This window comes from Columba livia, chromosome 16 (genome assembly GCF_036013475.1).
Source record: "Columba livia isolate bColLiv1 breed racing homer chromosome 16, bColLiv1.pat.W.v2, whole genome shotgun sequence".
NCBI lineage: Eukaryota > Metazoa > Chordata > Aves > Columbiformes > Columbidae > Columba > Columba livia.
Genome location: NC_088617.1, coordinates 13,098,261 through 13,125,501, shown reverse-complemented (window position 1 = coordinate 13,125,501; position 27,241 = coordinate 13,098,261). Strand labels below are relative to the sequence as shown.

General features: G+C 42.9%; 1 protein-coding gene across 2 annotated transcripts in view; it reads left to right on the top strand.

The window, feature by feature from the left end:
• The first annotated feature begins 23,602 nt into the window (after window positions 1-23,602).
• PTPN1 (protein tyrosine phosphatase non-receptor type 1) overlaps window positions 23,603-27,241 on the top strand; it is a 37,446-nt gene continuing 33,807 nt past the window's right edge. For both annotated transcript variants that reach the window (XM_065032573.1, XM_065032572.1), the window contains exon 1: window positions 23,603-23,813. In XM_065032573.1, coding sequence (XP_064888645.1) covers window positions 23,640-23,813 — 174 coding nt within the window. In that variant the 5' untranslated portion in view covers window positions 23,603-23,639. The remainder of the gene's footprint in view (window positions 23,814-27,241) is intronic.

Genomic DNA, 27,241 nt, shown 5'->3' with positions numbered 1-27,241 from the left:
TCACTTCACTGCACTGATGTAGAATTGCCGAGTCCCAGGAAGGCTCTCTAGAACGATCTCTAATCCTGATGTGAAGGGGTCTAAAGATAAGATTCTGACAAAAGGCACTTATAGAATAACATATCAAACAGAACAGAAGTTCTGTCTCCTTTATGTTAAGGCCCCTTTACATAATTTAATTTCTGTAGACCCTTGCCTTGGAATAGTATAAATGAATTCCTTCTCTTCACGCTGCCTTGCCACATGAAAGGAAATCTTCCTGGACAATGTTACTGCAGGTAATTCAGGCCTCTCTGGAATGAGTGGTAAACGAAGTTTTCTATCTCCCCTTCCACAGTTTTCTCTAACGCTGATTAGCCCACCTGTCACCCTATTTAAGGTTCAGCTGCTTATAAGTTGCAACACAGAATTTTCACCAAGCAGCCACCAATGAAGAGTAACGTACCACACTCAGCCTTCCGAAAATGTCACAACTTCCATGGGGATTTTGCTACTTTTATAAGAAATACAATTGAAAAACAGAAATAAAGATGTATATTCACACTTGTAAACACTTTGGCAAACTGAAAGTGAGCAGCACAAGGATAAGTAATGATATTATTATCCTTTGCAAGTACAAATTATGAGGCAATGTAGAGTTAACAAAGAAATCTCAATCAACTGTCTCTCTTAAGACATGTTGCAAACACTTGCATTTCTTCTTTTCCCAGCTCTGCAGTCTCTGAAGGACACCATAATTTATTGTCTCAAGCTGTATTTGGTATTCAGTGCCTGCAAAAGCTTGTGAAAAAAAGGATCTGTTTGTTACACGAAAATGAAAACATGTTGTGGTTTCACCTCAATTTCTTTCCTTCTCCCCCACTTCTAAAGAGAGGAGACAATTTTAAGAAGCAGGAAATGTAAACAAATAAGATACACAAAATTATACAAACACAAATACAAACGAAAACAACTCCTAAGTCAGCAAAAAACTGGAACCTGTGCCTGGGGTAAGGTATGTAAAGAGTGGTGATTTGTTCAAGGGTAGAATTTTGGCATTTTTCTTTAACTTCAAGTAAATAAATAAGACAAAGAAAAGGCTTTTCATTTGAGTGTTCTGCGGTGCCTGGGGCTATGTACATTGGACACTGTTTGCAACTGTTTTCATTTAGGGATGAGTGAAGTGGTTCAATTAAAACATGAGCAGTGCTGAACCTTTGCTGTGAGTAAACCAGAATATTTCTGGGGAGGTTCAAGGAAGTCCAGTTAATTGTCATTATTGACCTCTTTGTACTTATGCGTTGTGACACTGTCTGGATTCAAAAGTGCCACCATATAATCCAGCCCTATTATATTGTGCTTAAGTCTGCCGAGCAAAACAGTTTGAATTGTTTGGGCTAGCAGCATGGAAACGGGGGAACTAACCCAAATAAAATGTGAAGGTCTGAGGTCCAAAGTTCCCACAGCCACTACTGTGCCCTTTAGTTCTGTGGGGAAAAAAAGGTGTTGTTGCAATTTCTAAGGAAAAGAGCACTGGAGCATTCAAGTCTCCAGCTAGGTCTATACTACAGACCTCCAGAGGCAAATACCATGTAGGTGAGAGGTGTGGTGTGGGGAGGTACGCACGATGTGCTAGAAGCAGCTCATAATGTAGAAGCAAATCAGTATAACAGCACTTCAGCAGCAGGACTTGTTTTTTTCTGGAAGGACAGTTACTTTATATTATGCTTCACTGCACTGCTCCAGTACAAGGTACCAGCGCTGGACCAACGATGCCAGAAGCACCTTTGGCTCTGTGGCTGACGAGAATTTCTGCCCCAGTAAAGGTTTGTTCTTGGAGGCACAAGTAAGTGTCATCTCACCGCTGTGCAGCCAGGTACCGCAGCCAGCTACAGCCAGTGGAACATCCTCCTCTGTTCTGTAATCCAGCTGTGACAGAATCATAGAATGTCCTGAGCTGGAAGTGATCCACGCGGATCATGGAGTCCAGCTCCTGTCCCTGCAATGACACCCCACAGCTCAAACCGTGTGTCTGAGGACATTGTCCAGTCTCTTCTTGAACACTGTCAGGTTGGGGCCGTGACACCTCCCTGGGGAGCCTGTTCAGTGTCCAGCACCTCTGGGTGAAGAACCTTTTCCTCATGTCCCACTGACCCTCCCCTGGCACATCTTCTGCCATTCCCTGGGCTCTGTCACTGTCACAGAGCAGAGCTCACCCTGTCCTCCTGCTCCTGCTGAGGAACCTGCAGCCCATGAGCTCTGCCCTCAGTCTGCTCTGCTCCAGCTGAACAGACCCAGGGACTTCAGCCGCTTCTCACACGGCTTCACTCCAAACCCTTCACTAACTTGGTGTTCCTCCTCTGGACACTCTCCTGCAGCTTTATCTCCTTTCCTCCCGTGTCCCCAGCCCTGCACACAGTGAATGCTCCAGGTGAGGCCGCCCCAGCGCAGAGCAGAGCGGGACAATCCCCTCCTGCCCGGCTGGCCGTGCTGTGCTGGATGCACCAGGACACGGGGCCCTCCTGGCTCCAGGGACACTGGTGGCTCATGTACATGAGCCAGTTGACTGAACATTATATGGAGATTCCTGGTTTTGAAGGAGACAACTACAATGTGAAGTGAAAAATCCATTCATTCATTGACTGCTTCCCAGCAGCATTCCTTGGCCTGGGGCCAGATACCATTTGACGTCACGGCTCTAACCAGAACATAATGTGCTGGCACTGGGACAACAGTTTCACTATGGAAAAAAACAGCGACAAGTAGAAACTTATCACAGGAGCCGGGGACAATGACTTAAGAGAAGGAGACTGAGGGCAAATCAATAAATTAAAGGAACTATAACAGGCCTAATATTTTCCTTTTGTTTTTCTTCACAGCACCTTTTTAAGTTAATACTCAAAAGTACTCATCTTACTAACCCAAACAGCACACACAGCAAAACAAATGTCCTTAAAGGCGTATTACTTCCCACCCTACTTTTTGTAGTAGTTGCTGAAGTATTACAAAAGGCCCATTCTTTCATGTTTTTTAGTTTAAATTGTTTGAAACAAAATAATCTGAAGATTTTTTGGCCTGCAACAGCTAGCTTTGTATTAAAAAAAAATCTCAGTTCTGTTAATTTTAGTTAAATATTAAACAGGTTTTTAAGCAGAGACTGAAAAAGTTCGCAGCATTAATACGCAAAATCCAGAAATCGGTTTAAGGACACAAAAAGAGTCTTTCCAGTCTCTTCACGGGCACAACTGAGGTGCTGGGGAAAAAAATGAAGGCCAACAACTTTCCAAAATACTGCTAAGCAGGGAAAAAAATAAAAAGGATAATAAAATATAGACAATACAAGGAAATCTTTGCACAGCAACAATTAAATTGGTGTTGCTGACATGAATTTCGAATGTCAGACAGACAAGCCCAGCTGTATGTTTTGCACTCATTGCTGACCACGTTTTGTTTCCCTCACAACATTTCATTCCATACATTACAAGGGCACTTTCCCATCACTCCACACCATTAATTTCATTTAACAAAATTTCGGTTTGTTCATTTCTTACCAGATACTTTGTACCTGCAGACCTACTTCCTACGCGTTTCTAAATTAAGTAACTGATTTAAATTTTGTCTTCAGAGAGTTTTTTGTGTAGAATATCTGTGCAGCTCAAAAGCAGGTATCTGATGTATCAAATTCACTGCTGGACAAGAGAGCATCTAGAAACAGGACCAAAACATGTTAAGCATGTCTGATGTAGACTGCTATTCATTTACAATTTGTTTTATAAATGTGCACGGTGAATGTTTTAGAAACCCACTGAAGTATTCTTACAAGCTCTACCCTTCTTTGGAATGCTGACATGTCAAATGACATTGCTTTCAGTCCCAAACTTTGATACTTGAACTCAGCATCCAAGTACTAAATTACTGCACATGGCATCCAGTGCCCAGGTTTTGGAAGCCAAGCCTACAATTTATGTCCAGCACACTAAATCAGATTTTGGCTCAACCCAGTGCCCGGTACCTGGAGAACGTTGAGGACAACGAGAATACAGAATCGCAGAATCCCAGAATGTCAGGGACTGGAAGGGACCTGGAAAGCTCATCCAGTGCAATCCCCCCATGGAGCAGGAACACCCAGATGAGGTTACACAGGAAGGTGTCCAGGCGGGTTGGAATGTCTGTACAGAAGGAGACTCCACAACCCCCCTGGGCAGCCTGGGCCAGGCTCTGCCACCCTCACTGGGAACAAGTTTCTTCTCATATTTAAATGGAGCCTCCTGTGTTCCAGTTTGAACCCATTGCCCCTTGTCCTATCACTGGTTGTCACCAGAAGAGCCTGGCTCCATCCTCCTGACACTCCCCCTTTCCATATTGATCCCCGTGAATGAGTCCCCCCTCAGTCTCCTCTTGTCCAGCTCCAGAGCCCCAGCTCCCTCAGCCTTTCCTCACACGGGAGATGCTCCACTCCCTTCAGCATCTTGGTGGCTGCGCTGGACTCTCTCCAGCAGTTCCCTGTCCTGCTGGAGCTGAGGGGCCACAACTGGACACAATATTCCAGGTGTGGTCTCCCCAGGGCAGAGCAGAGGGGCAGGAGAACCTCTCTGACCTACTGACCACCCCCTTCTAACCCACCCCAGGTACCATTGGCCTTCCTGGCCACAAGGGCCCAGTGCTGGCTCATGGTCACCCTGCTGTCCCCAGGACCCCCAGGTCCCTTTCCCCTACACTGCTCTCTAATAGGTCATTCCCCAACTTATACTGGAACCTGGGGTTGTTCCTGCCCAGATTCAAGACTCTACACTTGCCCTTGTTCTATTTCATTAAATTTTTCCCCGCCCAGCTCTCCAGCCTGTCCAGGTCTCTGATGGCAGCACAGCTTCCAGTGTCAGCCACTTCTCACAGCTTGGTGTCAGCAGCAAACTTGCTGACAGTCACTCTAGTCCCTTGTCCAAATCATTGATGAATATATTGAATAATATAGGCCCCGTACTGACCCTTGAGACACTCAATGCAGGCTTGTACAATTTTTTAGAAACTTGAGTGCTGATTCTGAAAATCATTCTGAAATTCTAAAAAGCGCCTTCGCATAAAAGAAATCGGTGTTCCAGAATCTTCCACAGAATTACACAGAACGGATCATTAGCTGAGCAGTGCCAAAGACTGAGCTGATAATGTGGAACCAAGGCCTTAATGAGAATTTTAATAGCACCAAAGTCTTAACCCCTCAATTCTTTTGAGGGTTCCAGTCACTGACACCAAAAGTTGTGTCATTCCAGCCACTGACTTCTGGAAGTCTATAGGAGAAATTTCCTGAACTATTTATAAATTGTATGGTAGTCTAACATGGAATTAATTTTGGAAAACAGAAGTTTTATTTGGCAGTTATTTAAAATGTCATCCTCAAGAAAATCTGATAATGATGTCCATCACCTTCCTGTTTGTTGGAGTTCTTGGGCTCTTCACAGAAAACGCTGTGTTTCAATTCCATTGGTATTTGAGGCTGCTCAGCAAACAGCACCAGGCAGCTCTCTGGATTTCAGTGCCCTTTCAAGGGCTATATTCCTGTTCAGTTCAAAACAGGAAGGACATCTTGAGAAATGAGCTATGGTACATCCTTCAGCAGTTTGACGCTAAACTAGAATCATGCACGGTACATTGCACATACATTCCAGAAGCCAATTTCACCAATTTCTTTTTGCCTAGGTCATGACTAGACTCACACCATTAGTAAGCGGAGTGTTCAAATCCCTGTTCAGCTGAATATACCCAGTCTTTAGAGACATGAAGTGGAAAAAGTTCACAAACATCGAGTTTTGTTGAAATCTGGAACTAGTTAGGCTGTAATTAGACAAATATGGACAATAGCATACCCACTCTGCATGGAAAAAACATCCTGCCCCGAGTACAGATATCTGTTCCATGGAGAGCTTCAACTGGGGTGCCAGTGTCTCATAAATCTCATATGCATTACTTTCCTCATTACGTCTGTAACCTGCTAATTAGCAATAGCAATAGAGGCATATTTAACTCTGCCAACTGATAAAATTCTCGGTGATAAAACTCAGTACTGCTAAAACACCATCCTGTCCGGTCACGGGACATTCTCTGTGACGCGAGCTATAAGCTACCCCTAGCCGCATCTAGAAATGTATCCATTTGAGAGAATTTTTGTCAAGTCATACTAGCACTGAGAATTTTACTCTGGTTTCAGAAACGTTAGTCTGAGTTCAAAGCCCACAAACCCAGCTGGGCGCTGTTTGTGTGTGTGGTGTGGGCGGGTGTTGGTGTGCACCCCCGAGCGGGCAGTCTCCCACGCTGTGCTCAGCCAGCGCCTTCACTCCTCCGCTCCCTCAGCTGTTCACTATCACCATGCTTAGCACCTTTGCTCTTCTCCCCCTACTCACCACAGCGCTGATCACAGTGCCCGACGTGGAAAAACAAAGTATTTCCTGCCAATTTTACATTATTTCATCAAGACAAAATTAAAGGTAGTTGTGAAACACCAATTTCCTAATGTCATAACATCTAAATCATAATTGTAACATTCTTTTTCCGTCCCCTTCTTAAGTTCTGATTGGCTGCTCTTAGTCTGAGCACTAAAAATCTTTTTAAAGTAGCCACAGATTAATCTCTTAATTTGTAATTGATACTCTGCTAGCTTCACATCTTATTAAGCCCCTTGTATTTGACCAGTTTCGTTACTGACATTTACCATCATTTGGGCAGTGGCACTGTACTTCGCCCATGCCTGGCCTTACATTGGTATGAGCTGCCTCACCGGAGTGAAAAAATAAGATCATTCACAAAACTTGTTCAGTTCAACATTTTTCACAATCCTATGGACTTTTAAGCTCTAACGCAAAATCCTGGCCTCACCTCAGCTGGATTCTGCCTGAGAACAGTCTGGATTTTCTCTAATCCCCAAAAAATTGCTCTACTGAAAAAACAATTGGTTGGATGCAGCTTGTGAAATTGTTAATTTGACAAGTTCTATGATACTTGGAATAATTTATTCCATGGATTTTCTCTTCTTCATGATTTACTTGGGATCAATGGCTTATGTGCAGAATGTGCAAACCTAAACACAAACAACCCAAATCATCTTATTGTCCAAACACACATTTTTTGGTTTTGGGTGTACACAGCCCCACCTATTGCAACCAAGGATATAGTGCCAGAATTTCAAGTCATTAGGTGGGTCACGCATCCCATGGCATTGCTCATCTGGGTAACAGATGTAGGACAAACACGGGACGCACATATCGCAAAGAAGGATGAGTGAGACCGAGATGCATGGTAAGATTATGCAAAGGCTAAAAGCCATTCTATTTAAACTACTATCTAAACTATTTCTGGGTGGACAGAGAAAAAATATCTGAGAAAGATCCTGAAGTACCAACATTTAGCTGCGTTCCACACTGGAACAAAGAGGAGAAAGGAGCACACAACCCATGTACAAGCAGCCAAATCTCCAACAGCCGTTTCTTTAAGGCACTTCTCTGAGACACAGGAGACCAAAGATAAAGCGCCTGTTGCGAGTGGCAGCGCCAACCACCGGACTTCTTCATTTGCCAAAATGGAAGAGTCTCTCGCGTTCTCTGACTACATTTTTCATTCTGGATCTCAGGAGCTTTTTGTAACAACATGCCCACGAGGGTTTTTCTCTTCTAACAAAGCAGCATTTTTAGACAGAGAACAGCATTTTCAGACAAAGAATGTTTGGCTAAAAGGTTCTCAACCAGTACTCAATCATTCCTCTTACAAGCTTAGCTATGTATTTCCATTTCAGATAAGGAAAAACCAACCTTGAACCACGGACTTTTGTGATTCACTGAAATATTGCATGGTGGGATATATTTCACAGATCTGCATGTTTCTTTGCTCAGAAATAGTCCAATTTTCTGTGGAGACACTGCCTTTTCCAGCACTTAGAACTACACTCTGGCAGCAGAGATTTTTCACCTCATAAAACAAGATGTTCTAATATTCGAAAATGCTTTGCTGTAGCAAAAATGAAGTCCCTTGTTCCATCTTAAAAGCTCCTTGTGAAAAACCCCACCACACCCAACAACCCCGTGCTAATACGGCTCTGAAACCAACTGTAAAATAGTTTCTCTAAAACTTTATTTTTAAAATGAACATTTATCTGATTTTGCTGACTCTGAAGAGCATGCACAGTCATACAAAGACCTTTCAAAAGGAATTTTGTTTGTTTCTCTTTTAGAGTTCTTGGCAGTTTTATCAGAACAAATGAATTACTGCTTTAAGGAAATCGTTGCCAAAGTCTCCCAACCTCTCACAAAAACCCAGTTTCATTTTCATCAAAATCAGCTGCTAACTGCCACAAATGGGAGCACATTATGGGGGCAAAGAATCAGTAATTTTGAATTGATTATCAAGAAAAGAGGTGGAAATTCATTCTCTTGACTTGTGCACAAGAAACTGGATAGCTAAATGGGAGGCTGGCTCTCCGTGCTTAATCCACTGTCGACACAGAGGGGCCGTATCCTTGGAACACAATTCAATGCATCGAGCTCTAAATCGCCAGCTTTCTCCATTTACTGTACAGGTAATTAAAAGCTGAGTATGTATTTGGAATGGAATATGTGCCTGTAATTAGGGAATAAGAATGCTGTTCAATTCCATCACATAAAAGCACAGACTGTATCACGGCCTGTTTCGTGAGTTGTTCTTGGTATTTGTCAATTTTATGTTGGAAGAAATAAATATGTTTGCATGATTTTATATGTACATCTACACACATATATAACCGAACTGACAGTCAAACCTACACCCAATTCAAACCTCTATCAGTGAAGTGCTCTTAATTTATCAAAACATAGTTTATAGACAATAAAACTTCTGCACTACATCATCTGATTTTCAACTTGTCAATAAACTAATTCTTTGCACAACCGGACACGGGTGCTATGTCAATCAAATGCTCATGATCCACAAGTGACAAAGCAGGTTTTCAGTGTGATTTGGGTCAGTAAGTGGCCAGCGAACACCCAACAGTGGCATTTGGTTCTTCCTGTGGGCAGTTTGTTTGCTGAATGCCATCCCCATGCGCCTATACTTCTGTAGCAAAGCACACATTCGGTGCACCTAACTCAGCATTGTTTCCTTCTTCACTCTTTCATTCTCTTCCTTTGGGAAAACAGACTTTTTCTTGCTGTTATTCTTTAATAGCCCAATTCTTATTACATACTTAAATGAGGAGTAGCACTACTGGAGTTGATTCGGTTACACAAGTGTAAACAGCCAGTTAGAAAAGGGAACAATTAATCCCTTTTTTTTCCTATTCTGTCAGATGTGAACCAATATTCTTGCAAATCACAACACTGCAGCTTTTAGTATGGAATATGCAACAAGAAAAACAAGCAAATACTGCATAGCAGCTTAAGATATTGAAGTCTTTAAAGAAGATCTAACATGAACAAGCACCACCCACACGTGATTTATTGATTACCACTCAGCACAAGACAGGCCTCAGTGGCAGCTGTTTCTATATTGACCGTTAGAAGGACACCCCTGTGATATCTATTACAGAGGTGAGAGTTTGCATCCCTGTCCCCATTACGAAAAGGATCAACATTGGTTTTCCCAGCAATCTCCCTATGCATAAAGCTTGGGATAAAGAATTGGAACTGATCCAGCAAGCATCTTCCAAAACATACTGTACTATATACAAAGCCCACAAAACGTAAAGCACACAGCCATAGCTCTGCAACGAAACCAGAGATTTCTAAATGGCAGGTAGGAAAAATGTTGTCTAGACACAAACCAAAGACTTTAAAACTATCATAGTTTTGGTTAATCCTTGAATTTCTAATGTGCATTTCAAATTTCAAAGGGATAATAACGTGTGCTCCTGTAGAGTTCCTGTATCAGTTATTAAAGTCCTGCAAACAATGCAACTAAAATACACTTCAGAGCTGCACGCAAGCACTACTCCCTCCCTATGTTCAAGTAACCATAAGCAGTTCACAAGTGCATGTGGACTCCCACCCTGCATTGTCTTTTATCAGCTCCATAACGGCTCCTGCCATTTAATTTCCTATTAAAGTTCTACTCCAATCTACAAGCATGCAATCAAGGCAACTAAAAATGTAATACTAGGCCATACCTTTAACCTCCACAGTGATTCAGTCCAACACATTTTACTACAGAATTGGCACAGGTTAAACAATGACTTCATGGTCAATGACTACAGCTCAGCAGCCGGACAAGAACCGATGAGACACGGCGATCCTCGACTGCGCTGGCTGGTGCGGCCGCAGCGTTAACGCCACTGGACTTGGTGCCTTCACAGCACCTGCACTGAGAAGCGATGCTACAAAGAGCTGCTATAAAGATTCATTATCAAACACTTAGGAATTTGAGGTTTGTTGGATAAGAAATATTTACAAGAACTGTTTACAGTGGTTCAGATTTGTATTTATGCCAGATTTTTGGCCCATGTATTTCTTGGGTTTAGTGAACTAGTGTTCATCATCAGTAAAAGATCAGACTCAGAGGAATCTGATGATAGTTTTAACTGCCTGATCCTTTGGGTGGAGGAGAACAGATTAATCTTTTCATCTTGTTTCTTATTTATCGAATACTATGTTTAGCTGGGATGTTTAACAGCACAGTATCTTAATATGTAATAGAGAAACATGTCAGATGAGGAAAAAATGGGTATGTATTCCGTATTACATTTGAAATAGACAAATTGATTTTCTGAATTTTGACTGATTTTGCAAACCTGTTAGGCGTATTCTTAGATTCAAGTATATATCATACAGCCAAATACTTTGCTGAATCTTATCTTGAATATGAAATTGAAATTAGTAGCGAATGAAAAGCTTTCAGAAGGAAGCAAAACTAGAAACTCCAAGTCTTTGCCATGTATTTCATACTTGACCTCTTCAGAGTTAAATTTTCACTAAACAAGCCAGAAAGGAGCAGCTAAATCTAAATCACAAGTACTCATATTTCTTCTGATTTTGTTATTTAATTTCAGATTTTAAAATTAAAGCTATCTTCAGTACATCAACATTTTCCTGTCTCCTGATTAAGCTACCAGGTTGCTAAACACAAATCACCGGGTACATAGAATTTGATCAATATTACTGCACTATGCATCCAGGTAACAAGAGTTCTTTCTAAGACATCTAGCCCAGACAATATGGTAATGTTTTATTAATTGTTTTGCAATTTAGATCCCAGCTGGATTCAGACTTTCAGTACACCACACATGATCTGCAAAGACATTCCATTAATATATAGTTATCCTGCTTTTTTCAAAAGCATTTATAATACTTGGGAGTCTGAATCTTTAACTTCCAAACAAATTTCTGGTGTGTTCACATCACATGAAGGGTACATACACTTCTAAGACTACGCACTTGTGACAGAGCAGTAGCACCGCAACCAGGAACGGGATTGCATCACATCTCTGCCGTGATTCAGCACCCAGCGCGGGGCAGGGAGGCAGAGCTGAGCGGAGTTTCGCTACACTCGCGTTGTTTAGAGCTGCCAAAGAACACACCAGCAGAAGTGTGCTGCACCACGGTCCTGCGTCAGGATGGCACCTCCACCGTTCATATCAGCACCTGCTACACACTTGTCTTTTAGACTTCTTAGTTAACAGCTTTTGAAGATTTTATCCCAAGCTAGAGATGCTTACAGCTTACTGCATCCAGCGGTGATAAACACACGTGCCATTTGAGAATCTTTCCTACATTTGTGCCTGTTAAAAATCTTTAAAAGTATCCTAGTAAGATAGTCATTTGAGAAAGAAGTGCAACAACAAGCAATGTAGAATATATACTTGCAGATTAAATATGCCTGTCTGTATTTGTGAAAGTTTTACCTCTGCTGTAATGCGAAGTTAAAAGAAGCCATCTTAATACAAGATCATTCAGCCCAATCTGATACAAACTATCCTGTTGGGAGCAGATACTCCATGGATAAAGGTGGTTTGCAGTTTTTTTAAGAACCTTAGGTACATATTAGTTTTGGTGGTCACGCAGACCTGATCTCAGAGAGGTTACTGTGACCCATTCATATTGATCTACAGGCAGATAGGAGTGAAATGTTGACATTTTCTAAGTGTTTTTATGTTTTCGCAGACAATATTTTTCATAGGAACCAGAATAAATTGATTTGGTTACATTTCCTCCTATTTTACCAGTTACAAAAGAGAGATAAATGACTGCTGGAAGAGCTTTCTTTATAAGTAAGGAGAATTTGTGATTTAATCCTCTAGCAAGAGCACCCAGAAATGAATTATATGTGGTATGCTCACGGCCTGATGCCACAGACAAAGTAACTGATTTTTAACGATGCTAAATGTGAATTTAAGTTCAAAATGCATGTAAGACCGTTCCTTCCATCTACCCAAGCAGCTGCACAACTATGCTCATGTTCCATGTCTGCTGCAGGTCCTTACTAAAGTCCATATGTGCACATGGCAGATAATACAGTAACATTCACCTTCCTAATGTGTTTGCAAACCAGTCTCGTGGACATTTTACATATGGCATTTGGATGCTAAAAAATTGCATATGAAAATAATTCTGGAATATCACTTACAGTTATTGGTATAAAAAAATATATAATCCTTCAAGATATACAGGCTAATCCTTCCACTCATTTTAGCATTGGAAAAAACCTCATTTGAAGATGTCTTCTGCAAGAACAGAGCTACAAGCAGAACTAGAAATAAAGACATAGGTTTGTCACTAGGAGAAAATAGCAAATAATGAAGCTACTTAAGCACTGGAATAGAATGTCTGAGAATATCAGAGAATCTTCATCCATTTAGGTCTATTGAGGTTCATCTGAATGCTTCCACTCCCTGCTCCAACATTCTTTGTGCCTTTGGTATCCTTCTCCCCAGCTGATTTCTCCGTGGTGCTCACACTGATGGTGAGAAAGAGATACCCCTATAGATGCTGTAAGGTACTAAGCTGAGAATGGAAGATGTGTCTGGAAGAAGGTAATGAGAGGCAAAAGGGTGGAAATTCATTGATTATTCCTTGCTTTATCTTGAACTCCTTGATACATCCTGCACTCTGTTCCCAACAGCTCTGGCCATACATCATCCTCCCTTCCACTTCCAATATATTCTGTAGAGCTCAGCTTGAGAATCTCATAGACAAACATGTAGCAGAAACATCCCTGTAGGTGGTCTCTAATTTTACCTCTCAAGATCTGTTCCAACAAAGCTTTAATACTATTCCCCTTTCACAGAATATAAAGCCAAATTGTGGTCAGTTTGTAGAGAATACACTGGAAAAATCACAAGCCACAAGTTTTGCCCCAACCCTGGTTTTCATAGGATACATGAAGAGGCTGAACATGGGCAACACATTGTTATAATTCTGCAATAAAAATGCCAAATGTATTATTGACACTCCTAAATAAGAACAGAAGCAGACCTGTCTGCTGCTAGACAGATCACAGGCAGAACACGTAGCAATGTTTTGATTTTGTAACAAAGCTTCAACTTCTCTCTCGTATATACTTGAAATAAAATTCAAATACCAGATCAGAATTCTTTCTTGAATCCCTGCTCAATCCACTTAAAACTTGTTCAAGGAAATGCGTCTCTCTGTGCTACCTTATACAATTCACACAACAGGAAAGAAGTAGTAAAGCAGCAACTTGCACCTTACCCTTTTTTCTTAATCACAGAGTGGATTACACGTAACAAAAGGGACACGGCTGCATCATAACAGATGATGCCAACCAATGGATACTTTGCACCAATATTACAGAGTTGGGAAGAATTGCATCTCAAGGCACAAGCACTCTTGGAGCTTCCTTTGGAACAACGGTGGTGACTGGTCACTAAACGACAAGCTATTTCAAAGTATTAGCCCTTGTAGTTTTTATAAGTAATTATATTCAATAAATAAGGTGTTAATAGAGTGAAAGAGAATTTTAGACACATTACTACCATTTCCATTTCAATGCAGGGTTAAGTTAGCTTGATGGTTGGGTTGAGAATACCTGATTCAAGTGGGAAGGGTAGAGCGGATAACTAACCTCTGAACAGCTGGACAGATGTGGGTGGAAGCAGAGGTACCTCTCCTCAGACAGCAAGACAGAAGGGAAGTTCACAAAATGTTCCTGAAATGCTAAGGATTTTGTTGTGTCTGGACCAACAGTGCACACTGTGAGGGTTCACAGGATTTCAGAGACTTTGGAGTACTGCACACTCCAAGCTTTCATTTCCTTTTCATTTTTAATATTTTCAAATATTAACAGACAAAGAGCTGAAAATTCAGTTTCTGTTTTACACATTTCAGAAGGCATTTTTCAGGCTTAATAGAATCAGATAACTAGCACACTAATGACAAAGCTGTTCTCTAATTTATAGTATTGTTTCATCTACCTGTTGCAGTCAGATCAATACTGGCCCCTGGATACGGGCCAGCAGCTCTTCAGCACCACGATTATGTATTGTGTAATTTCATTGTCATTTGAGAAAACAGCATATATTTCCAAGAGGATTTCAGAACAGTCAATGTAGGTTAAAACACTCCCTCCCCAGTCCCACCACCCTGTCCATTCTCCACCCCAGCACCTCCTCCTGCACACGCACAACTTCTCCCTTCTGTTTATTTTGGGTTTTAAACATTCTAAGCAAAAATTGACTTTGGCTGCTCTTCCTGAACTCTAAAGTGTTTGCACAGATAAGATTCAGATAATCCGTTAGAAGAAAGTTTCATAGGTCCCTTTTCTCCTAGCAGACAGTCACCAAGGCCAACCATGCACTGAGGCTGATTTCCCCTGCAGCAGTATTTTTCTGGCTTGCCCTCTTATGTAGGACAGATTTGAAATTTTTACTATATCTGACTTGGAAAAAATATTTCTGCTGTAAGATACTTGCTTATACGCAGTGCTGGGGATATACAGTGAGTAAATCTACCTGCCGTCATCCCAAACGTGGTGTTAGTTTCTCAAGCAGTTTATTGAGCTCTGCTTGGACTAAATGAAAAGGAGTCAACCTGAGCTCCTCTTCCTTTATGGGAAATAAATTAAGAGCAATAAAATTCACACACTACAGCAGAAATAAGACACACCTCCAGAAATAACTGGTCTTTAGAGGACAATATAGTTAAAGTGGACATACTCTTATTTTCCTATCACTGTTTTTTTCCATTTAGAGGCTTATCTGAAACTAGAAGGCTCTCATTCTACCACTAGGTAAAAAGAATTTCAGAGCACTTTTTCCACATAAGGCATTTTCTGCCACTACACTGATCTTATTGATGTGTGGTGTTTTGGCATATGCAAGTAGCCCCAAACAGAATCATTTCAAACATGACCTTATCTTGATTTGAAACCGAGTTTACTCTGAATCATTGAAATTGTAGATTTAGTTATGGTGTCTCAAGGTGAAGTCTTTAGTGGCAATACTGGCTTACGGTATTGATACTTGTCTGCTGCAATGTTCCTGCCCCAGCGCGTATGTCTTCTGTCGTCGTAGAACAATTGTTTGTGTAGCCATGTGGTTCACTATAGTGAAGACCTGATCTTGCTTAAAACTAACCCAGAAGAAAATCTAGGGTGTTTTGGTTTTTTATTAGATGAGGAGTTTCCAGCTCCATTTCCAAGTGCAGCTACACAAATAGTTGGGCTGGCGCAGCCGAGGGGTGGGACGCCACAGAAACCAGCGCAGGTGGCAAAGGAGGCGAGGCTGGGCTAATACTGCTCTGGATGCAGCCTCAAGTCTACTCAGCAGTTCATGTCCATAATCTCTTAGCTTCAAACTAAATGTACCGGCTGCAATGAACTCAGAACCAACTGCAAAACCCTACAGGAAACTCAGGTAAATTTGCAACTGGCTTGCACTGAATGCTGTGCTGTGGTCACAGTGATACCAATGACATAACTGTCTCAATAATAAACTAATGGTGTATCAATAACCTAAATTTAGGCTAATGCTTCCTTGCATATGTGAAAACAGCAGCCACAACTTTGCATGATCTGCAGACACTCCCTTGAACACTGGTGTCTTCACACCGATGTGAAAAACATTTATGCTTGCAAGACTACAGTTTTGCAGCCTTGAACACTCACCCATTCTGTAGCCGTGGGATACACAGGTGAAGGCAATTCCAAATTCCGATATGGCATATCTGCTGTAAGGAAAAGGGATTATTTAAGTAAAGGGGTGCTGAAAACATTATCTCATTAATATAAAACATTGCATATAGCATAAAACAGTCAGTAAAAGCCCTGGAGTAAAATACCCTATAATCACAAAACATAGTCATAACATCTTTTACAACAGCAGAGAGCACACAGCACCCAAGTCCTATATGACAGAATCAACTGCATTTTGACATGTTTATTTAGAAAACAAAATAACTTGGCAAGATTTCAACACAGACTTTCCCAAATCTAATGCTGCAAAACTAGCTCCATCTCTGCAAGTGTAATTTTATTTCATTAACATCACATTAGCCATAAAAAAGTCTGCCCGTTAACTATTTCCCCAGTATTTACTGTTTGACCTAAAATTCTTATGAGGAGTAAAATTAAGCAGAGCTGTGATTCCGATGAGCAGTAAGGACTACAGCGCCATCCAATGGTAAAATGGTTTTCAGCAGCTGTGACTTCCTCACAAATTTCTACCTCTAGCTGCTTCTGCCACCGCATGACATTAAACGCGTCCTGCAAAACCCATGAAGTCTGAAAAATAGCAGCTCAAACTTCAGTGTATAGATAATAGATAGATATCCCTTCTTTCCTTGCCACACATAATTCTGCAAATTATTTCGAGGCAGTAAGCAGAGTTTTTGGTATCCTGACCTGTATTTGCAACTTCCATCATCAAATTGCTTTGAACTATGGAGAATGGAGAGAGGATATGAAACATATGTTTGAGTTTGGACAAGCACTTTCCTTTTTTATGAAGTGGAATAAGAAACAAGATACAGTCCTTTCTTTAGGATTCTTCTTTTCTTTTCAAGTTCCACGTTCTAATGGACAATTTACTAACTAAAAACCCTGAATCAGAGTATATTGAGATGAAAAAGCAATGTGGTCCGGGTTACCCAGGTTGGAATTATTCTGAGGAGGGACTGCCTTCTCTGAAGCGCAAAAAGGGTTGTCCTGAGATCACAGAACATTTTCAGTTACCTAATCCTCCATGATTATAAGGATCTAAGTCACCAGTAATGCTTTTAATATTTTCTGTTGTTTTGCTGCAATGCTTTGCAGGTTTTGCAACCTTTAGTATTTTGTAAGGCGGATCATAAATTTCCTATAAGCTGTTAGGAAATGTTTTGCTGCCCTGAATCTGTATGGAGAGTGCAATTTGAGGACTAAATATCTATTAAGTGGTTGCACACATTTGTAGGGCACAGGTCTCTATGATCCTAGAGGCCTTTTTCAGCCCATATTCTTAACTGGAATGTATTTTACACCTTCGGTTTTACCAGGACAAGCATCCAAAAGCGTGGAGCCTGTCGAGTCCCAGTCACTATTACGGTAAACAGGTATTCAACCTGTCTTCAACTTGAATTATAAACCCAGAGATTAATTTACCCTCTTCACATTGCAAGCCAGGACTGGCAATATCATGAAAACAAACCTTCTCATAAAAATTCCAATCCAGTCATTCCTATTACCTATACCATCCAAATCATCGCTAGATTGTGTGATTTTTTTTTTTTTAAATCTGTACTGCTTCCCCAAGATGGAACAAGTTCAGAAATCACTGAAAAAAAGTCCTTCAAAACAAGCCAAGCTATGCAAGGTCAAATTTCCCCACAGAATCATTTCAAAAACTGACATATTTTACCAGTGGAAAAGCTCATCTTCACAATGAGCAATAGAAAGGAACAGTGTAAATAGCTGGATGAGTCAACTCTTAATAACCTTCCATTGACACTTATTGCAAACTTTTCAAAAATACACCGACAGTTTTAAGACCCTATTCTGAAGGAAAATAAAATAGAACTTTAATTATAACTTGATTAAATGGATCAAGGACAATCTTTTCATCCTGCTTTCATGCAGAGCCTAATTTAGAAAGGGACAGTCTCTGCATGAGACCCTACAGCATTGCTACAACATTTTGGGCTAAGTTTTTCACGACATGCAAAATGATGGCCACGGGGTCCCTACAGAAGCCCGCAGCTGCGCTGGGCTTGCTCTGGAGCCGGCACACGAGCAGCTCTGACCGGCAGCAGCGCTGCAGCCTTCCGCAAGTACCTCTGCCCGTGGTTTACATGGCACATCTACCCAGATTCCAAACTTCAGCCTCAGCCTTGGAGAATCAGCAGCAGTGCAATCAGCAATAGGGGATATTGATGTAATTATTGTTAGACAGTCCATTGCACAGAGGAAGACATTCGTTTCATGACATGACCAGCTCTGCTCCTCCCCAGTTGTGTACAGTAACGCTTCCAAAAGGAGACACCGACTAAACAACTTCAGTATTTCCTTAACTCCATGCAGTATTAACTACGGAAGAGAGTGACACCAAGCGGTTACTTCTAACGGTGCAGACATTTCTTGTTGCTACAGGTAATTTTCTCTGCCAGTAGCCCCTTTATCAGAGATCACTTGGAGGCCCCGCTGAACTACTACGGTTTGAGGGGAGGTCAGCGCCACGCGGTGAGTTAGGCGGAGGTAGGCGGCTTCTGAGGGCCATGTCACCGTGCGAACGCGCTGAGGTTCCCCTCAGACACTCACGGTTCCAGGGCACAGCTGCTCGGTGAGCGCAGCACAGCCGTGCGACAGCCGCGCGATGGCGCCATCCCAACGGGCACACCAGAGTGACGTCATTTCCGCGCGGTGAGCCCGTGACGGGAGTTAGTGCGGTGATGGTGTCAGCGGCTCGTCCCCTGCGAGAGGGCGCAGGGAGAACCGGCCGAGATCCTGAATCACGTTTCTGGAGCACTGCAGATCCAAGGTGGCTCTATCCAACCCGATCTCCTGCTAGATGTACAGACATATACCCATGAAAACCTTTTCTACTCACCCTCTCAACCCTTCAACTGAAGGAGCTGTCAGGAAATAACCTGGATCATCTTTGCTTCTAAGCGCAGAAGATGAAAGGCTGAGGGAGCTGGGTGTCCTTGGAGGAGACTGAGGGGTGACCTCATTCATGTTTACAGATATATAAAGGGGGAGTGTCAGGAGGATGGAGCCAGGCTCTTCTGGTGACAACCAGTGACAGGACAAGGGGCAGTGGGTGCAAACTGGAACACAGGAGGTTCCACTTAAATTTGAGAAGAAACTTGTTCCCGGTGAGGGTGGCAGAGCCTGGCCCAGGCTGCCCAGGGAGGTTGTGGAGTCTCCTTCTGTGCAGACATTCCAACCCGCCTGGACACCTTCCTGTGTAACCTCATCTGGGTGTTCCTGCTCCATGGGGGGATTGCACTGGATGAGCTTTCCAGGGCCCTTCCAGTCCCTGACACTCTGGGGTTCTGTTACCAGTGAGACAGCAGCTCAACACTAATTGTACCACCGCTCGAGTCGCACTAGCCAAGTCATTTCATTGCATCTTCTCTGATAAATTGTGAATGATTTCTGACACCAGCATCCTATTATAGCGTTCCTGTGCAGCGCCCAGCACAATATGAATCCTTTGCTAGATTACATGGTCTCCTAGGTCACCAGCCTAAAACTCTGAGTCTAAAATTCTCTACCTGGACTCTCAGAAGTATATGAACTAAAATATTTAATAGTTTCCTATTTCTGCTACTTCCCATTGTAGTCTCTCATCTTGAGACTCCACTAAGCTATATTTTCTAAGTTCCACTCTTAACTGCATATCTCTTCAATAAGCTTTAAAGTTAGGTGAGCCTGAATATTAATTTGTGTATGTAACCTTAGAATGAAAATAATACAAGCTAATGTAAATTTTTACCAACAAAATCACAAGTTAGAACATACTAGGCTTGATCCTGATCTTGCATATAATAATGTAAACCAAGAATAATTTTATCACATTAAAACTTAGGCTAACATCGGAACAAAATCAGAAGCAAACCAGTCTATTTACACTATCTGACAATGTCCAGTTGCCCTGAATTTTGCTCATGAACTTACAGGCACTTCAAAGTAACCAAGGTATAACGTGTGAATCATTAGAGTCTTGTGTGATGTTGGAATATTAGTGATGGGAAAATCAAGATAGAACTGAACTTTCTACAGTAACAATCCTGGATGTTTAATTACAATAAAAGAGAAAACCAGGACAAAGAACGGCTAACACGTAACACCAAAAGGACATACTAGAAGATCCAAGCCTGAGCTCTGTTTCACGTAAGATTGTATTTCTGCTCAACAGAGATACAAATATGTACAGTGCAATATCATTGTGTTGAATGTGAACGACAAGCTCCCCAGAACTGGCTTAATGTAACTAAAAAGTTGCATTCAAAAATGAAACAGTGAAGGAACAACATGTATCATATTTGCAAACACTTTAATGGAGATTTATGACACTGGCTGTTTTAAACTAGGTCATCTCAAAATGCTGAATACTGTTACGAGAATGGCAAATTAAAGACTTTAACATGATTAGAATGAATAAGTCAGTTTATGGCTTTCAAATGAATTCAGAATAGTAGAGTTAGTTTCATTGTTCTGCCAGTGTGCATTTTTAAACTAAAAGCCGGGCTGTTCCACATTGCTCTGTGGGTAGCAAGAGCCTAGTGTACATTAGAGCACAAAGGAAAACTACTGCAGACCCCTACAGCTGTTACATATAAAAAGGTGGGGTGTTCTCCCCTACTCAGCAGGGGGAATTTCAGAATTCTCAACTTCAGAATGCACTTGATGGTTCCATAAAGTGGCCTATGTGCCCTTTACATTGCTCTAGCATTAGAAGGTGCCAAAGAGATGAAGCTTATTATTTGACGTAAACTAGTGTCTAACCGCATATTGCAAGGATCTGAGTTTTTTAGATTTAGATGCCATTGCATGTACTCTTGCTGAAATTGTTCATGAAAACAAAGCCAAAAGACTTCAAGAGCATATGTACCAATTAGCTGTGCTTTTCTGAAATAGGAGTCACAACATGTATCACTACTGCAAATTGTTTACTTCTTTTGTATAGGTAGATATAGGTGAAAGCAAATATTCATAACGCAGTCTATGCCCTCCAGAATTTCCAGTTATTTAACATTTCATTCAACCAGACTGACACATTTTAAAATGTCACTGGCCACACATATCGCAACTGTGATAGACAGAGTTTTATGAAGAAATGTAAGATACGCTGGCAATTTTTATAATCTTTACTGGGTTACTCTGTGAAATCTTCAGCTGAATATCAATTTGTTCAGGGCAATATATGAGTTTTTATCATTCAAGGCAATTATTTCTGTGACAACAGTACACAGCAGAATATATGGCTGATGAATCATTGACTGAAGGACTTGTACTGATTTTATTTATTACACCCATTCAGGTGGTATAAACATAAAAGAGCGTATGCTATCTTTCTTTATAAAATGTTTCTGCACCTGCAGTAATTCAGCTGCATTTAGCTGTAGCATCACAAACTTTGGTCTCTTCTCGGTAGGATCAGGTTTATGCCTGCATGAAAAATGGCCATCCACTGGAACTGCGCTTTGGTGACATTACAAAGATTCACCTCTCAAGTATGGAGTCACTGAAACAGCACATGACTCCCCACACACATTCATAATTCATCACCCTGAAATAACAGGGAAAGGGAAAGCAGTTGTTAAGTTTGTCTTTATGTCCCCAGGTCCAGTAGGTTAAAAATTCAGCACCTGGCCTCAAGATAAGGGTTGCGCCTCAGAGCAGCCAGATGGGAAAGAAGCTGCAGTCACCATCCATCGCTTTTAGCAATAAGGAAGCAGGTCTCAACAGGTGGAAATTCTTTCATTCATGGGATTAGTACTGCATCTCCCAACCTACAAAAATCAGGTCAAGAGAAAGCCCATGCAGTAACAAAGGCAAGAAATCTTTTTTAATACCATCTGCTAATGCCTCTATGCTACATGCAGCAGCTGACTAGAGAATAATGTTCCATTGTTTACCTAGGTTAAGTCGCTTAGCCTGTTCCGACACTTTCCACAGCTTGCTTTTACTGTGGGTGTTACTATTAACTCTCCCCCAAAATTCTAGGCCCCTCAGCTCACATCTCTGACTAGTCCTCTCTTCTCAGAGAGCATCCATTTGCACATCAGTAGCCTAATAAGTGAGTCCCAAACTGGGTGGCATTCTCGGGCTGAACACTGGAAGGGAGCCCCTTCCAAAAACTGCTCAGTTGAACGATTAGGAAAAGCAATGGAACAGCTTCCCCTAGCAGGAAAAGCTGAGTGGTGCGAGGGCTGCAGCTGAGCTGTGACATAGTTCTGTCTGCCATGACATTGATACACCCTTTGAGAACTCGGCCGCTCTCATTGCTGTCAGCCATCCTCTGCTTATGACCAAATTCACTCATTAAAAATTGTGATCCTGCAAACCCACTCTCACAACCTTATTTTGGGCCGGTGTTCATGCTGCAGAGGTACCAGGTACACCAGGCCTGCACCAGCCCTCAGAAGCAGCAGTGTGCTCTAAACGCCTGAGAAACAGCAGGAATCTAACAAACAGAAGCTGGCTGACAGGAGAAGTAAAATTCCTTGCTTTGCAAACAAAGTGTGCTCTAGCATTATACATGGAATAACTACGTCCATATGTTTGGAATGTCTGCTCTTGAAGCTCAGGAAGAAAGAAGCTGGCTCTCTAACATGAGATACCTACGCTAGAACTTCATTCGGCACTGCCTTATGAAGGGTGCAGTAGAATGACAAATGTTTACCTCCTGGGATAGGACTACATAGCACTTTGATAGTAATGGCCATTTCAGCATAGCAATCTACGAGCCGAGGGCAGATGATGGAACTCCATTTGGAGCCTGTCGCATCACACATTCCTTTAAATCAAAGGGTATGGGACAACTGACAGAAACATGTTTCATTCAGCAGACTGTGTCAGAGCAAAAAATAAACTCTGCATCTTCTGTCTACAGTGAGAGAGTTACAGTTGTCTTGCCCAGCTCTGAAGTGAGCACACGTACACCCAGGTACGCCGTGCTGCCCGGGCCGTCCCCTGCCGCCAGGCTGCGTCTCCCTTACAGCCCTGGGCACCCAGACGGCTGCCTGAGAATTCTTTAACGTTTCTGACCCTCTTGCCGCAGACAAAGAGCTGGAAAACACGGCTCGAGCCCTTCCTCGGGCTCAGAAACCAGACGACGCCAGCCCAGGGCCCAGAGAGCTGCTTCCCCAGCCAGATCCCGTTGCCGAGCACAGGCCGGGACTCCCCGCTGCCACCTCCGACCTGCGGCCCGCCAGCCCTGCCGGGGCCGCCCTACCTGTCAGTGCGGCCGGGGCGGGACGGCTGCGGTGGCCTCGGCTGCAGAAGGGGAGGACGCACCCGAGCCCGCCCCGTGTGCCGCCGACGGCAGCTCTGAGCCGGCCTGTCGCCTCAGGGCCCGAGGGGCCAGCAGTCCCCGGGGCCGGCGCTGCCTGACGCGGGCGGTGGCCCCGCGGCCGCTCCACAGCGACCATCACTGCCCGCTGGCGCCGCGCGGGGCCCGCTCCCCATCTCCCGCCGCCCCGCGGCCCCTGGGCCGCCCCGGACGTGGCGTCGCCGGGGTTGCGTAGTTCCGGCGGGGAGAAGGGAGGGGTGACATGCAGAGCAGGCAGCCGCGGCCTCGGGAGCAGCCGGAGACGGAGCTGCCGGAGCGGCGGGCGGGAGCGGCAGCGGCGCTGGGGGGCCAGGCCTGGCGCGGCGTCCCCACCATGGAGATCGAGAAGGAGTTCCACCGGCTCGACCAGGCCGCCAGCTGGGCCGCCATCTACCAGGTGAGGGGCAGACGGCTGTGCCCCCTGCCCCGGCGCTCGGGGGTAGCGCGCTTCCCCTCAGCCTCTCGCAGCCGCCGCCCGGCTCTGCCCTCCCCACCCTGCGGCGTGTCTGTGCCCCGGCTGCCGAGGGCCCAGCGCGGGGAGCGCTGCCCGCCGCCTCCCCGCTCCCTGCCTCGGAGCTCTCCCTTCCCCCTTCTCCCTTCCCTCCCGCTGTGCCCGGCGCTGGGGGCAGAGGGAGGCCCGGCTCTGCTGTTCCCCGCGGAGCAGAGCCCCTCTCACCGCCTGGCGTGGGCGGGCGGCGCCCCGGGGACACCGCTCCGCGGCGGGGGCGTCCGGCTGCAGCCCGGGGACGCGGGCGGGAGCGGGGCTGCAGCCCGCCGAGCGGGCCCGGCAGGAGCCGCCTCCGCCAGAGCCCCCACCGCGCTCTGCTGCTCGCTCCGGGTTCCCTGGGAGCTGAGCACGGAGTAACCATGTAAAACTGCCCCCTTCCTAACCTTGACTATAACTATCTTATTTGTGGGGTTTTTTTAGCAGAAAAAGGTGGGCAGCGTTGCATGCATGTAGCTTTTCAGTCACTTTAACAATAGAACAGAGCCTGAAAAAAGCTTGTTAGTAATACTTGTGTGGTTATCTGGTGCTGGTTTTTATTATTTAGTTTAGTGCATTTAGATGCTATTTTGGTGACATTTTAGAAAACCTGTGTGGCAAACGAGAATGCTCATAAGAATATTTGCTGACTGGATCCAGCTTCACATGTACAAGCAAAAGGAATTAGAGCTTTTCTCCTTAAAACATTCTTTGTGCGTTTATCCAAAATGAAATGTAAGAGATGATGAAGTACGCAAATGGTTGGGTGGATGCGTTCAGTCAGATCAGGCAGCGTTGCTGTTTAAGCTGGTATATCGCATATACTAACAAGTTTTAAGTTTCTATTTGCAACACAAGTTGAGCTTTGCTTGCCTTTCAGTGTGGATTTCTCTGGCAATAGACTTTGAAAAGAAGGAGTTGAGTTTTATAACAGTGAAATAAATGAACTCCAGTTTCAGAATCACAACAGGCAAGTTTTAAAAGTAGTAGCTTGCAGGATGAGCATCTCCATTTTTTTGGCACATAGAGAACAAGCACGCAATTTTGAGCATGCTTTTCTGAAGGTCACGTTTTTGTTAGAGTATTTAATTTCCCGCAGAGTTTCAGTGCTTGCTAACTGCATCAGTTGAAAGTCATGTGCATATATGACGTTATGTTTTCACTAAGCTGTTCTTGACGATTTGGTTTGTTGCAGGCTTAGTGCTCACAAAGTGATTATGAGTAACATGGCTCTGTAATTGAGATGCTGTATTTCTACGGATACTATTTAATTACATAAGTGAAATGTGTAAGGAGAATGAGGGACTGTGGCGTATTTTTAATGTGGGATCAGCATTCAGTGATATTTTTGTCCTGCTTTCTTTGAATGATGTAACTCAGTAGCCTGCTCAGACTGTGGCACAGCACGAGGTTTCATTGAGGACTAAAATTCAACCTAAAAAAAAAAAAAGAGAGACTAAAGTGATTCTTTGACTTGTATCCAACTATTGACAAGCACAAGAGGTGGGGTTTTGCTTGTTCTGTCTTTTTTATTTGTTTTTTTTTTCCTTAAGATTGATTAGTAACTATGTGCATCTCTGTCATGTAACTCGACTGCATCCTGCTTTTGAATATCAGCTGTTGAAAATGACATCTTGGCAGATCATGTACATCTGGAAGAACAATGTGCTTCACTGTAATCTGTGCTTTTGATGTCTGGGCTGTGACATTAACAGTGCAGTTTTCCTACAAATACCAATTTTTGGCTGAAGAATGGAGTAAGTAGAATAATGTATGTTATTGGTGCTGAAAAGTCTTCTCCCAAATTAGTTGTACCACAGGCTTCCAGTATCTGGGTGTCAAGAATGTAACGGCTAAACTCCAGAAACGTTCACCCGTATTCCGAGTGAAGCATAATGCAATTTACTGACCGTTGCTTCCTCTTGTTTCTTGGCTAAATCTATTATCTGGAGATATACAACTGCACGGTATCTAGGGGAGGAATTATGAATACTACAGGGAGACTTGTCTGGGATCCACGTGACTTTGAAAGTTTAAAATTGTCCAGGCTTCTTTTTTTTTTTTGGACAAGGGGAAGCTATGTGCAGCTATGATAATAGTACAGTTGTCAAAGAAAAAATAATAGATTACTTCTTTTAAGCATAAATAATTGCACAATGGAGACAAAACCATTTCAAAATGAAGACATTGTGTAGGTGATTCTGTGACAATCGTGTCTTGGGCGCTGCATGCTTAGCATAACTGGGCTCTGCTGCAGCTGGTCAAAACAGGGTGAACGCTGATGAAGTTCTCCATGTTTTGTTGGTTTTGTTTCCTTGGGTTTGTTTGGTTTCTAAGATCCAACACTGTCCCTTAATTTTGTCTAGATTTCCTTGCTACATGAACTATGAGATCCCGCAAAATTTTTTCAGAGACCCAACAAATAAAAGGGACTGGTCTGGTTCTGGCCATTGGTTTTATTGTAGAGAAACATACTTAGAAGATGCCTAGTAAAATGAGACCTGATGTAGGCATAAGATAATTCAAATTAAAGTCCTCCTCCAGAAAACCGTAAGTTAAAGGAAAATGGACAGCAGATTAAATACGAGCTTTGCAATGTGTTACTGTGGTAAAGGTATGCAACAGAAAACAAATGCTTAAGGGTAAGTGGATGATACGCACCCTGCATAAACATCATTGGAAGCATCAATAGGAATGAAAAGCATTCACTCTGGAGATGTCACAACAAAAAAGCAATAGCCCAAAGCTAAGAAAAGGACTCTTTAGGCTTGCCCTTAGAGCAGGAGAGAAAAAGAGGTATTTGTCCAGAATATCGAAGGAACATTGGATTTTCGTTTGCTCACAGTGAGTGCAATATCCGGTTTTCCTAGTAATTTTATATGCAGAAGTCTTTCGGAATTTTAGGAGGTATCTTAGTTTCTAGCTTCTTAGACGTGGTGATAGATAGTATCTTGAAAACACAACCCTCAAGTACAGGTAGAGTTGCTTCTAGTGTTTATATAAACTAGATAGTGTTGACGTTAGTATGTTGGCTAATGATACTGACTTTGATGTGCTTATCAGTAACAGTAAAGACACCTCTTAATTATTTACTGGCGTACCATTCAGCTAGAGATCCCATGCGGTGTGGCTGGAGGCAGAGCTGACTCCTGGTTTTACAGAAGCATCTGTGGGACAGCTCATACAGTTTGCCATGTGAAGGTAGCAAAATTAAACTAAAACGTGCACTGTTTTCTGATGTTTATAGTTAGTAGAATATAAAGTAAAAAGAACTGGGTACAGTCCAGACTTTCAAATATGTTTGTGAGTATACTGAAACCAGAACTAACTATACTGTTGGG